This window comes from Delphinapterus leucas, chromosome 6 (genome assembly GCF_059928025.1).
Source record: "Delphinapterus leucas isolate spDelLeu-1000000601 "Yukka" chromosome 6, BTC_Dleu_Yukka2, whole genome shotgun sequence".
Classification (NCBI taxonomy): domain Eukaryota; kingdom Metazoa; phylum Chordata; class Mammalia; order Artiodactyla; family Monodontidae; genus Delphinapterus; species Delphinapterus leucas.
Window position 1 is genome coordinate 69,163,025 of NC_143134.1, and position 15,182 is coordinate 69,178,206.

Sequence of the window (15,182 nt, forward strand, 5' to 3'; positions counted from 1 at the left end):
TACTCTGAACATCTTAGGATTTTTCAGTCTCTCGGAGAACCTAAATCTACCTTTTTTCCCTTGAAGTCATTCTGCTAAAACCATGTCTCCTACCTAGCCTACTTTCTTCTGTAACTGGTGAGACTGTGAGGGCCATCACCCTAGGAGATATGATCTGTGCCAAATACCCAGAACATTTGATACACGTTGTAGGAATGAGAGCAAATCACTTATAAATGAAATAGCCTTTACAATCCTCTTTGTTGACCTCCCTAACATAGTGCCTGATACATTACCCTGCTTCCGACAAGTATGTATTTGTGTTATTTTTGTTAAAGGAGAAAACATGGTTAACACAGAATCTTCTGACCAGGAAACTAACGAGTGTAAGGTAGAAGGCTTAAACAAACAAAAAAAATCCAGTAGTCTAGATGAGGAACAGACAGAGCAGAATTCGTTGGAGCTCATGTGATGAACTCTAAGCTGTACAAGAAGCATACAAAGTATAAACCACGCAAACAAAGCCATTATGATGGAGGATACGGGCACTTATCCTAGACAAGAGCATATGTTGAAGGGGAATTAAACAGGCACCCACATTTCTTCAGGGAATACTTACTAATGGCTAAAATGTCTGGAAGTTAAAAGCATTAACATTATATGGACACTGTAAACCACACTACCAAACGAACACCACCACAATGCTGCATTGACTCTTGTGGCTGGAGTGCCAGCAAACAAAGCATAGGGCAACTCCAAGTAAAAAGAATGTCAAATAGGCACATTCTCAGTTTTAGATCAAGGTCAGCAGTATATTATATGCTTCAACATTTAGTACCTGGGTTTTAAAACAGGTTTGATTATTACTTTAATTTACATCATGGTAAGGATAGAGTCTGCCACTATTCTGCTGTGTGACCTTGGGCAAGTCACCTAACTTCCCTGAGCCTCAATTTCCTCATGTATAAAACCTAGTTGGACTACATGATTGCTAAGGTCCTTCCAGCTCTAAAAATTCTATGAGTCCATTATAACTTAATTTGGGGGGAGTACAACTCTAGCATTATTTTTATTAGTTTTAAGGAAACTGAAAAAATTACGTAAAGCTAGACTTAAACAAGTTTATCTTTCTAAATATTTTAGATACCTAAAGAACAGGATGACAGAAGAATCTTGCTAGTATCTACTTTGCCTGAAGTTGTAAAATCAGTGTTATATGCTTCTAATATGGGATACTTTATAGATGGCTACGAATCACAGAATCACTGAATTTTTGAGCTGGAAGGAAATTCAATTTTTGTTATTGCCTGATGGATTTTTGAGTTCCAGACCTACCTTCTTTGATCCTCTGCTCTACTTGGCTCTCTGGCAACACAGACCTGGCTAGGCAGAACTGGCATTGATGCTAGGTCAGTGTAGAATGAATAGTTCAAAGTATGGGGAAATGAAAATAGCAGAGAAATGGCTATAGGAGAGAAGGGAGCAGTGGAAAATTTTAGTCAAGGAAGTAGCTGATGCAGTTTTATTTAATAACTGTTACTAATTATAAAATGGTATGCACATTGTTTTGATTTTATGAATTTCTTAATGTAAGTTAAATACATTTTCTTTTAGTGTATACCACATGTCAATGTAGGAGATATTCCTCCTTCAATTTTTCACACAATGACCAATCTTATGTCTCTCATTATCTCCACTCAAAGTCAACCGAAAATAACATGGGAGCTGAAGTAAGCTAGTAAGGTAAAAGTACAGAATGTAGAAGTAAGACAAAGAACTGTGGAAATAGAAAATGACTAAAAGAAACTAATCCAAGAGTAGATTCTGATGTACCTAAGACACTCTGGCATGAAAAGTGGGAAGAAAACACTCAGGACTTTGAAATGTGTGTGAAAGTTTCTTTCAAGAAACTTCAATTTACTGATTTACCCAAATTAATTTTATTTGGTATCGAAACTCAGAATTTCTATATTAAATGTCAATGTATCAGAATTACTAAAAGAAACTACTAATTTAATAATAATCTGGTACAAGATTGAGTAATAATAAAATTATTAACACTAAGGTTCTAGACTAATCAGAAGTCTGCAATTTGGGTCCAAAGTCAGGCAATTAACCTCAATGTGTCCCCATTAGGACTACAAGGTCAGCTGCACAAGGTACTAATCAATATTGTCACTTTTCATTAAATTACTACACTTTAGCCTATGCAAATCCAGAGCTAAATTTATACCAAAAATAGGCTGGAAGTAAAGTAAACAGTCTTGCACAATAAGAGGACAAAGCATAAACTTCTAGTTTTTTTTAACTATTCACTGACTAATGGACTTAAAGCAGGTGGGAATACAATCTACATCAGGTGGAAAGAAAGGAGAAGACAAGAGGACAAGAGCACAGAACAGCAGAAGAGAGACATGACAGTCAAAAAGTTTACAAAGTTTCTCAGTTTTCTAAAGCAACAAATGAAATACTTAAATATCGGCTTCAGGGTGCTGTCTTACCAAGGACTAAGTCCACAGTCAACAGCATCTGAAGACTTACCTGCACTACATGCCAATGCCGATGACCAAGTAAAGTGCTTAAACTCTGAGACTCTAAACTGCCATCTGCAAACGGGCTCTTTTCCTGACTGGGCTTATGATCAGAGTGTGCCGAAGTACTCCTGGGATTCTGGGTTTGTGAGGCCTCTCCACAGTTCAAGTACAATCGATCTTCCCCCTGAAGCAACACTTGCTCTTGGTTACTCTAGATGAGGGAAAAAGGAAGCAGAGGGAAGGGAAGCAAATAAAAACAAGTTAGTATAAGGTAGGGGAAAGTAAGTAATACATCAATTTACTTTTATTGTTGGAAATGTACCACACATCTCAATGCTGATTTTCCTCACAGAGGACAAGACTACCTAATAATCTCACACACTGTTATATTTAACAGACAACATTTTAGTGATTACTTCCCAGTGTAAATAAAATCTTTGTTAAAGTCTGTTTTATCATACAGATTCCAAAACATGCCCAGGGCAATGCTATGAGAGATTTTCCACCTGAAAACTGAATAAGACTACTCAATGTCTACAGTTTACAAACTAGTTTCATATAAGATACCTCATGAATGGTAGTAAGAAAACATGTCTGGTCAAACTGTTTGTGTGTATACGCTCATCCGTGTGCCCACATGGTAAGAAGAGGGAGTGGATTACAAACAGGGATAACTGGATACAGGAGGATCTTTTAAATCATGGGGAGGAGGAAGAGTAGCCTACATCTGTGGTCCTGGTTCAGAACAATTCAATAATTGCTTGGTGAAAGCCTGGTTAGTACCAAGGAGTGTACCAGGTTCTGAGGATATTTAGACAAAAATATAGTTTCAACTCTCTGTGATTATGCCCTGGTTTTTAATTAAAGGCGAGTGTTTTCAAATGTGGGCAGATTATTCACTCACTCTTTAAATTAGATCAGCACCCCAGCCACTCACCTTCCCATTGTAGTCCAAATGTTGTCTTGATATAAAACTCGGAGTGCTTTTAAATTATTTATTTGGGATGTGCGAGCAGAGGAGAAATCCTCTACTCTTGTTTTTCTTATTATTCAGCTATAGTAATGAGGTCTGAGATCCAGGGTATTTTCATTCTTCCTCAATGTGTTATAAATTTTAGTTAGAAATTGGTTGCACCAAATATTTAAAAACCCATTGGTGGTAGATACTAAGATATGCACCCCTATCATATAACATATCACTGTTACTATATATCAACAATATATCATATTAATATCTTATTTCAGACTGATAAAACATGAGTTTATGTTATAATTTGGGGCAGTGTTTCCCAAAGCAGGATTCTAGGCTTATTTTCTTCTAGGCATTCCTTAAAAATTCATAGTTAAATAAGCTTGGGAAACAATGCTTTTTATATACCAACTCCTGGACTTTCATGATGCACATCAGTATATTAAAGACTCGAGTCCTATGTTAAAGAAATCTCTACAGCTTTAACTCCTTTATTTCACACTTAAAAGACAACAGAAATTCTTCTTGTCCTATGTAATTGCTATTGATATTTCTCACAAGTAGTGCCTGGTGGAACATACTTTGAGAAATGCTATTCAGACAAAGACTAAATTTTATTCAGGTTACTCAAGTGAATCTGTAAACACTGCTTTTCCTCAAATTGCTTGTGATCCTATTAAAAAAAGAAAAAAAAAAGCATGGGACTCCCCCGGCGGTCCAGTGGTTAAGACTCCATGCTCCCACTGCAGGGGGCGCAGGTTCAATTCCTAGTTGGCGAACTAAGATCCTGCATGCCACAAGGCCAAAAAAAAGCAAAACCTGCTCAGAAATAAAATTGTCATAAGGAAGAGTCATATTCAAATGTGAAAGGCACTAAAAAAAACTAACGGAGTTTTAATTAAATAAACTTACCATACAAGGGTTTACGGTGAGTGCACTCTTGAGAAACTGAAATAGTAGAATGCTAGGCTGTTTAACTATGCTCTTGGAGTCAGACTCATTTTCAGTATTTTGAGAACCAAATCCACTGATTACCCATAGGTGATAGCCTTCGGCACCCCAGCTCTTGGAGAGAGGAGGGGGAAAGAAGACGGGAGTCAGGGAAAGAAAATCAAAGCAATAAAAAGTTTGTTATTTTTTCCCGGTTTGAAATATTCAAATTCTGAAATAACCAACAACAGCATTATTAATGACTTCTGAAGGCTGGAGGAACCATGACAAACAACACAGACAAGAATTATACCTACATCTACTACATCTTAGATCTCCAGTAGAAACCATCACTGCTCTCCACTTAGAAGAGTGAAAACACTACATACCAATCTTAGCTCCAAAACCTAAGAAATGCCTACTGCTCTCTGTAACTTCTCCATTAATTTAACTGCCTCTCAAATACAAAGAAATTCCTTACAGAGAGAAGACCCATGTTACATAGCTGAAGCTTTACAAAGAAGCACCCAAACAGATGCAGTTTTGTTCAGAACAAAGAACACTGGATTGGAGGCTATGAGACTAGGGTTTTGCACTCCAGCTTGGCTACCATTTTGTTGTACAACCTTGGCCAAGCTGTTTGGTTTCTTGGGGTATAAGTTTCTTCCTCTGTAAAATGAGAGGGTTCAAATAAATTCTCCAGGCCCAGTTCATTTTAATATTCTATTAACTAGATTCCATGAGAGTTAAAAAAAAAAATTTTTTTTAACATCAGTAATTCCCAATCTGCAAGGCCAAGAAAATACTAATGGGGGGAGAAGAGGTCCATGAATTGTTCCAAAATTTCGGAAGTTTAATAGAACTTTTGCTTTCCCATGAAAAGTTTTGGTTGCATAACTAAAATGCTTAGATTCTTAGTTGTGATTAAAATATTAACTTAGTGAGGCAGGTAACACTGGTTGCTGCATGGCATTCATAAGCACTGATCGGCAGTCAGAGAAATGGTGTTTGAAAACTTATTTTAAAATATGGAGGTGAGGAGAGCCATCAAATGGGATCCTTGGTGGTGAAAGGTTGGGAACCCCTACTGAAGGCAACCATGGTAGTCTTAATTCTTCGAGAAACCCATGATCAGAAAATGCTTTCCTCCGTGGAGCAGCAGAGAAAGGTAGTGATAAGCCTCACAGCCACTAATTCCTCAAAGATGGTACACAGAGGGCTATAGAAAGAAAATGTTTGTACGTAAAGACAGGGGTTACACCTCACTGCTTTCTACAGAAACTCTTGAAAATTGATAGTAAAAATACTGTTACAACAGGGACTACAATTCTTTTGACATACATCTATGGAAAAAATTTTAAATATGCTCAAATAACGTACAAGCACATGTCTTCCAGGAAAAAGACCCAATGAGCATTTCACATTATGTTAAAAGAAAGGAGGCCATGGGAAGTGGGTGCTATTGAGTCACATAAGAAATGTAGGTATGCTTTGGAAAAACAAAGGCCTGATTTGAACAGTTACTATGTTCACAGAGATGACAGGGCTTGCTGGACACATCTAAACAAAACCAAAATCAAATACTGAAAACTGGGCAGCCTCCTGATTTTTAAAGATAATACTTTTATCAAAGCAAGAACTGTGTAAGAGTCTGCTAAGACTAGAATAGCTTTGTAATTTTATCAGATCGACATGAGAGAAGAAGAAGAAAAAACCAAGTTTTTCACACTGTATCAATATTTTATAGAAAGAACTTACCATAGAGTTGATCTTAAGGGGATCTTTTTTGGTACCATCAGACCTATAACTGAAACACAATAGAAACTTAATTAAGAAGAGTCTTCTAATTGCATGTAATACTTAGCTTTAATTTTAAAAAACTGATTTTGTTCCTTAGAAAGAGAAATACACAATACTGTATGAAATATGAGACTCCTGGTTAATACACCTAGGTATATCACTGAGATACAGTCTTCCAGTTACTAAATAACTTCTTAACAGGGTCATGCACTTTGGGAAGGTGTGTTCATTATGTCAGGACTGAAGTTCAGGGTAGTATATGAAGTGGACAGAGATATTAACCCAGTTCTATCAACCCACTGAGTTAACCTACATTAACCCAATGAGATAATGTAATTTTCCATTTCCGACTAGTTATTTATGTATATAGCTTACCACTCTTATTAGATAATAAGATACTTGAAGGCAGATTCATGTCTGATTTAGCTTTGAATCTAACATGTTATCATATACACAATAGGGGTTCAATAAATAAATGCATTTTCACTGAATGGTCAGTTTTAAGAGGATGGAAAGAGGATGGATGTATGAGGAAACAATACATTCTGAATACATTAATTCTGAACCTTACAAATTGTTTTGGGTTCAGAGTCAAGGCAAAATGGTAGCTGTACAACAAAGTTTCTGTGTATGTGTATTGTCTTGGAGAAAATGGAGTTATTTCATCTAAAATTTCTTTATTGACTCACGCAAAATCTCCTCCAAGTGTACAAATCAGCTGAGCTCCAAATACACTCCATAAAGAAAGGCCTCCATATTCCCAGGTCACTATTACAACACTATTGTCAGGAGACCATCTGACCAATTTAACAGCTCCTGTTTTGTTCCAAATGTCTGTTAAGAAATTGTGAGAAGAGTTAAAAATAAATGATTGCTTCATAAATACTTAGTATTTTTTACAGCCTATACCTTCAAGTTGAAACAAGCAGAAAGGCATGTCTGCTTCAAATAATGAGATGAATTCTGTTCGTTTAGGGCTGTTTAAAATCAGTATGGTCATTAGCCTTGACCCGATGTAAACAGAACAAAGTCAGTACCCAAGTGATTTATATGAACCAAAAACCGTTTCTGGCCACTATTAGCTTAAATAACTGTAACTGTGTAGTCTTAAAAAGGCTTTGGATTTGGGCAAATCAGTTTCTGTAAGATGGGAATAATATTTCCCTTGAATGGTTCAACACTGAATGTCAAACTACTCTGCAAAGTATGAGGTGTTTTAAAATGTAAAATAATATTTTACCATGATCTCCATGTTCCATCAGCAATATCAAAGAGATCCAAGTTAAAATAAATTGAAGCTTAACCTTACATTAGGATTAAGTAGGTAAACTCCAGCCTCAGTACCATAGGCACTTATATCTTCTTTTAACTAATAATAGTTCTTCATATATAATTATTGAAGGAGAAAATTTCATTGTGTAGTAAAATCCAAGTTTCTTTACTGCATAGTTAAATGAAATATAGCAGCATTTCCCATCAGCAATTCAAAAGATCTATAGCTTTCACCTCTTTAAAATTAAAATTCTTTACATCTGCAGTATTAATAAATTTTTGTTATAAGTACCTTTGCCACAAAGGGCTTGTATACAGATTTTAGCCTATGGAAGACAGCCTTTGTTAATAGAGTAAGTAAAACTTTTTTCCTCTGCCTATGTTTGAATCCTCACATTAGCATTTCCCACCATAATTCAAGTATATGAATAACTGTATTATTTATGTATATAAAAAATAGTATGGAAACACAAAAGACCCCGAAGAGCCAAAGTAATCTTGAGAAAGAAAAACAGAGCTGGAGGAATCAGGTTCTCTGACTTCAAACTATATTACAAAGCTAGAGTAATCAAGACAGTATGGTACTGGCACAAAAAACAGAAATATAGATCAATGGTACAGGATAGAAAGCCCAGAGATAAACCCATGCACATACTGTCACCTAATTTATGACAAAGGCGACGAACATACAATGGAGAAAAGACAGCCTTTCAATAAGTGGTGCCAGGAAAACTGGACAGCTGCATGCAAAAGAACGGAATTAGAACACTACCTTAACACCATACACAAAAATAAACTCAAAATGGATTAAAGACCTAAATGTAAGACCAGACACTATAAAACTCTTAGAGGAAAACACAGGAAAAATACTCTTTGACATAAACCACAACAAGATCTTTTTTGACCCGCCTCCTAGGGTAATGAAAATAAAAACAAAAATAAACAAATGGGACCTAATGAAACTTAAAAGCTTTTGCACACCAAAGGAAACCATAAACCAGATGAAAAGACAACCCTCAGAATGGGAGAAAATATTTGCAAACCAAGCAACTGACAAAGGATTAATCTCCAAAATATACAAGCAGCTCATGCAGATCAATATCAAAAAAACAAACAAACCAATCCAAAAAAGGGCAGAAGATCTAAATAGACATTTCTCTGAAGAAGATATACAGATGGCCAACAAACACATGAAAGGATGCTCAACATCACTAATCGTTAGAGAAATGCAAATCAAAACTACAATGAGGTATCACCTCACACCTGTCAGAATGGCCATCATCAAAATATCTACAAACAAATGCTGGAGAGGGTGTGGAGAAAAGGGAACCCTTTCGCACTGTTGGTGGGATGTAAATTGATACAGCCACTATGGAGAACAGTATGGAGGTTCCTTAAAAAACTAAAAATGGAACTACTATATGATCCAATAATCCCACTCCTGGGCATGTATCCAGAGAAAAACATGGTTCAAAAGGATACATGCACTCCAATGTTCATTGCAGTACTATTTACAATAGCCAGGATATGGAAACAACCTAAATGTCTAATGACAGATGAATGGATAAAGAAGATGTGGTACATACATACAATGGCATATTACTCAGCCATAAAAAGGAACGAAATTGGATCATTTGTAGAGATGTGGATGGACCCAGAGTCTGTCATACAGAGTGAAGTAAACCAGAGAGAGAAAAACAAATATCGTATATTAATGCATATATGTGGAATCTAGAAAAATGGTACAGATGAACCTATTTGCAGGGCAGGAATAGAGACAGAGACGTAGAGAACGGACATGTGGACACAGCAGGGGATAGGGAGGGTGGGACAAATTGGGAGATTAGGTTTGACATAAATACACTACCATGTGTAAAACAGATAGCTAGTGGGAACCTGCTGTATAGCACAGGGAGCTCAGCTCAGTGCTCTGTGACAACCAAGATGGGTGGGATGGGGGGGTGGGAGAGAGGACCAAGGTGGGGGGGATGTATGTATACACATAGCTGATTCATTTCATTGTACAGGAGAAACTAACACAACATTGTAAAGCAATTCTACTCCAATAAAAAAAAATTCTTATCAAAATAGAAAAAAAATGCCCAATAAAGCCATATCAGATGATGAAACTAAAACAAAACAAATAACCAAATAAATAAATGGTAACATGCATAAGAAACCTCGTATCTTATTAGTATACTTTACACATTTAAGAGTGAAATTTAAAACCAAACCAAGAAGAAACATACAAACTCAAATCAAAGCTTACAGAATGGTTATAAACAGTATTCCTATTAATCCCAAGTAAACATATATATACATATGTACATAATATGCATATCTATTTTCCAAGTATTATACACACATTAAAATCTAGTTGTAGAGATATACATTAAAATGTTAATGACAGTTAACCTAATCTTCAAGTGGCAGGAATATGGAAAATTTATCTAGCTGGTAACCTACCATAAACATAGATTGTGATAACCTGCATAATGAGAAAAATGTAAAACGTAATCCAAACACTTTCTGTTACAGAGCTGAACTCTGAAGAAAGAAAGGAGAAAACTGAAAGTGAGTTTGGTTAGTGTTTGAATTAAGGCAGCCCAGGGGGCGGAGGTGTGAAGAGTGGGGAGTGGTGAGGTGAAAAAGGTTAGAAATATAGGGACAGAAGGTTGGAATGGGACCTAGCAATGACTAGGGAGTTGGGGTCTCACATCCTATACAAAGACAAGAAAGAGGTTTCAGGCTGGTGTGAGTCTGGGAATCCCAATGGAAGCCGCTGTATCACGTAAGGGCTCCTGCGGTGCTGCCACCTGTAAAAATCAGCCAGTGGAGCCAGAAAAATACACAGAAGCTTGTCTGTGTTCAAGATGCAGGACAGCACAAGTCTCCCGACATCTGAAGCAGTTTTTATAGTCTAAAGTTATGTAACTCAAGAAGGCAGCACTCTCCCATAAGAAAAACTGCAAGAGTGAGAGTTAGCAGATAACCAAAGGGAGAATTGGCATTCCAAGAACATGAGAAAAGGAAACAATCTAAAAAATTCAATACAGTGCTGTCAATCAATCAATAGAAGCCATGAGGAGAACTTCCTGAAATGATGATAAATGTTCTATATTTGCTTGGTCTAATAGACAGTCACTAGCTACATGTGGCTATTCAACATTTAGGTGTGACTATGAAACTGAGAAAAGTTTTAATTTTCTTTAATGTCAGTTAGTTTCATTTAAACAGCCACATGTGGCTGGTAGCTACTGTACTGCACATCACAACATTAGTATGGATAGAAAATTAAACAGATAAAAGGCTTAGAAAACACAATCAAAATACACAACACCCTATTCTTGTCAGTTGCAGCAAAAAGTGTCCTTAGAAAAAAATATATGCAAGCCTTTAAAGGCTATGCAATAAGAATGATAAAAACTTAAGGAGCAAATTTCTGTTTCTGGCAGTATAGCGAAATGACACCTTGAATGACTCTCCACACTGAAACAACTAAAATGTTAAACAGAATACTTAAACACATCAAAATATCCAAAAATACTGGGAGGTAAGTGAGTGTACCAAGTGCTCTTGCCCTGAATTTTTCTGCCAAACCCTAGAGACCTGACTTTTACATCTGATGACTCACAGCATGTGAGGGACAGGAGATAAAGCTCAGAGCTTGGCCAAGGCAGGGAATCTAATAGAAGATACCCACGTAAAGCTGGGACTACAAAGATTCCATGAACAAGGGAGAATGAGAAATAAACTCTACCACATGGAAGGTGAAAAAATAGCAAGGAACACTTCCCTGTTTTTGTCCATGGTATTGAATGGAAAATAAAGAAGTTCCCCTGAGAATCTGCAACCAGAAACCAGTCCTCAGTCTGATCTGTAATTTGTGTAACTTGTATGATTCAAAAAAATCTCAGAGAATATAATGCAAAGGGTTCCACACTGATGTAGTTTTCCCAGGTGATTGGAAGAAACAAACAGAAATCTTCTCTGGAAGAACTCAAATTCAATCTAGCTTTTTTGCTTTCCTGATCAAAAAGCATATAGATGCTTTCTTTCCTCCTTTCCTCTTGACTCAAATGCAGCAGTAATGCTTGGAGCTCAGAAGCTACCCTGTGATCATGACAGAAAGGCCAAATGAATGCCAACAGCAGCTTACCTTTGGATTTCTTGCTATTACAGAAAATAAATCCTATTTGTTTAAGCAATAGTAAGTTGGGTTTTCTGTTAGTTTCATTCAAAAACATTTCCAATGATACAGACTTTAGACTTACACCTGTGGACAGGATTCAATCAACAGTCACTAAGGGGGTTCAGAAAGAGACTTTCTGGTTTGTTTACTGCTGTGTAACCAGCATTTAGAACAGTGTCTGGCCTATAGTATGTACCCAATAATTACTTGTTGAATGAATAAATGGAATTGGAAGGCATAAAATAACAGAGGCGATGAAATCAGGCAAGAGTCTAAAGCAAAACCCAGACAAGGAATATAGGGGCTAAAACTAAGTGAGGATAGAGAAAACTAAATGAAGAGGTATCCCAGGAGCCTCTAGTGACACAGAAATCCTTGAGTCAGAGAGAATGTTGTTACATATTTTAACAATATTTGGCCTTTGGCCTCCATCATTTAATTTAAAACCTCACTACACATATTACCTTTAATTAAGAAGAAAAAAAAAAAAGAAGAGGACTCACCAGGATATTGTTTTGCTGTTAACTCTAGTTTATGAGATAGTAGCATGGCTCCAGTGGTGTTATCTATTGTATAAACCTGTACAGAACCACTGTAAAAATCAAAAAGACTTTTAGTGTAAAAAGACAAATACAAATATAAAAAAACATGACTATGGGAAATATTATGTTCTGCTGATAGGAGTGTAAACTGGAACAAAACCATTTTGTAAATAATTTGCAGTCATCTCTTAAATTTAAACAAATGCATATTCTGTAATCTAGCAATTTCACCTACAGATATACCCCAGAAATATCCTGTCTTTGAGACATGTATAATGTTCATTATAGTACTGGGAATAAGTGCAAAGAAATGGAAATAATCTGCATGTCCAGCAATAAGACAAAGGAAAGAGAAACTGTGGTATATTTATATAGTAGTATACCATATAGCACTGAAAATGAATTTTTGTCATGTGCATTAAAATGGACAGCATATCTATCTACCCACCCATCTATCTATATATCTATATAAATAGTATAATTCTGTTTCTATACTGTGAAAAACATTCAAAACATAGTTAAATACATTTGTGGTAAAAATACAACAAGGACCTAATGTACACAGATTCCAGATTAGTAACTGCCCTGGTGGAGAAAGGGGAATATTAAAGAAGAGAGACAAACGAGTGCAGTACTGGAAACTTTCAGAAATCTTCATTTTGTTATTTTTTACCTTATATTATCTTTTGTATGTATACACATGATACATACTCTTATGCATATGGTAAGTATCATTATTCCATTAAAAAATCTTTACAAGGGTCAAACTTACAAAGGGCCAGAAACCAAAACAAAGAATCTGTATATTACATCTAAGCTATATTTCAAAATTGAATTATAATGATCACAAAAAATATCATTTCTGCTTACAGAGCCATTCTCAGATCGAAAATTTAACATAAATGTTGTTTTAAAAATAATTTAAATCCAAGGCTGCTTTTGCACACATCAGGATGATACTAGCTTATGACTGCCAGAACGTTCTGACCCTTATCTGTACTCCTTCAAGGTAGGAGAAGTTAGATGATCTCCTCACAGCAGCTTTGATCAGTTTCCAGCCAGGCCCCACTCTTCTCAAGGATCAGGATGGGGACTAAATAAAATACCTGCAATAATAGGCCACTTGAAGTTATCCCACAGCTCACTGATGCTCTGTTTCTAAATTCTTTTTTTCTCTCTGTGTTTCATTTTGCATCATTTCTCTTGCTGTGTTCTTCAAGTTTATTAATCTTTTCTTCTGTAATGTTTGATTTGGGTCTTTTGTCTTCCATGTTTCAGTTCAATACTCAAAAGAAACCCTCTACAGCTCTCTGGAGTTCTCTCTTTGTGCCACTCTCTCCTCTGATGTCTGGCCTGTGAGCCCCAGCTGCTTTGGTCTCCCAGACTCTCATTTCCTTTCCACACACTCAACCCAGGGAATCTGCCAGGCCCTGTCTCTCCATCCTTGTGCTGGAAATTCTCTCAAAGTAATTGAAGCTGGAGCAGTTGACGAGTTTTCTTATTTAGTTTCTCATCTTTCAGGGATCACTATCCTTTATTGCCTGATGTCCTATGTCTTGAATTCAAAACACTTGTTTCATATTTTTGTCCATTTTCTTGGCTATTTTAGGTGGGAGAGAAAATCTGATCTGTTACTCTAACTTAGAAGCCAAATGCCTGGAACAGATATCTATCCAGACTACCTGCCCAATTAGATACCTTGCTGAAAGACAGCACTAAGTGGCTAGCAGGTATTTACTTATTTTTGCTTTGCATCTAACAACTGTCAAGTGCTAACTCTGGGTTGCTGAACTCTAACAAGTCAGTGAGGAGTCCAGATATTTCTAATATAAGAAGTAGGTGCTATGTCAATAGTTACAAAAGACTGACAATTAACGTTTTAAGTATTTACAGTGCCTATATTACTTAAATTATTTTTCTTTCCATTTCTCATAAGCCCATCATAAAAGAAAAATATGTTTCATTAAAAAGACACTACTTACTAATCTCAAAGCAAAAAACATCTCTCTATAATAGAGATATATATGGCTATTATCACCGTAAGTAATCAAATTTAGCATCATCAATACTGAGACCACTCAATGTTATTGCTGCATGATGCCATAGGAAGTACAAAACACCTATGACAAAAATGTTTAACCAGAATCTAATCAAACCTTTAAATATAAGGGGAAGAATTAGGCTGTAAACTGTCATCCTAAAAGAAAGCTGGCTTCTTATAGAACTCTAATAAGGTGTTCAAGTCAATTAATCCTGGTAAGTGCTGGCAGATCAGGGCTAGAAGCCACTAGGTCAGTTATGTCACGTAGCTATAATCACAAAACTTTCACCCCAACCCACGATCATGCCATAAGAAGGGCTGATCCTCTCCCAACTCATGAAAACTGAGGTAACTAAAAGGCTGAAGGCCAAGATTCCAGCTTCATTATCCTGGAAGAAGGGCTAGAATCCTGGCTTCTAAAATCTGGCCCTGCTAGACCCCTGGGTGCTAGCCCTAATGTAGGTGATGTAGAGCTGCACACCCACCACTGTTCCCATCTCTGTCAGTTTCCTCTAAATGCTGATGTGAGCTTCCTACTCATTTGACTATACTGGCTCAATAAGAACCACCTTCAAGATTCAAACAGGTGTTACAGAAACTAATTAAATGCCAATATGAGAAAACAATGAGACATATTTAGAATGTAGGATATTCTGTAAACAACTGACCTAGACTCAAAAAAAAGTTAATGTCATAAAAATAAGAAAAAAGATACAAGGATTTTTATAGGCAAAAGGTAACTAAAGAGAAATAATAACCAAATATAATTCATGAATTTTGAATGATTCTGATTAAAACAAAAGAGATGAAGGAAATTTGGTGACAACTGGGTTAGTCTGAATATGAATTCAATATTAGATCTTATTAGGGATTTATCATTAATTTTCCCATGTGTTTGACTAAAGATGATGCATTTATGTAA

The 15,182-nt window shown here is 36.3% G+C and overlaps 1 protein-coding gene across 17 annotated transcripts in view; it reads right to left on the reverse strand.

Moving 5' to 3' along the window:
* Positions 1-15,182, reverse strand: part of RIC1 (RIC1 partner of RAB6A GEF complex) — a 169,621-nt gene that overhangs the window by 60,238 nt on the left and 94,201 nt on the right. For all 17 annotated transcript variants that reach the window (XR_002644530.3, XR_002644531.3, XR_016393431.1 and 14 more), the window contains 5 exons: positions 12,181-12,269; positions 6,903-7,047; positions 6,172-6,220; positions 4,396-4,548; positions 2,521-2,724 (listed from right to left, as the gene is read on the reverse strand). Coding sequence is in view for 11 of the 17 variants with exons in the window: in XM_089912522.1 (XP_089768648.1) it covers positions 2,521-2,724; positions 4,396-4,548; positions 6,172-6,220; positions 6,903-7,047; positions 12,181-12,269 (640 nt within the window). In the remaining 6 variants the exon portion in view is untranslated. The remainder of the gene's footprint in view (positions 1-2,520; positions 2,725-4,395; positions 4,549-6,171; positions 6,221-6,902; positions 7,048-12,180; positions 12,270-15,182) is intronic.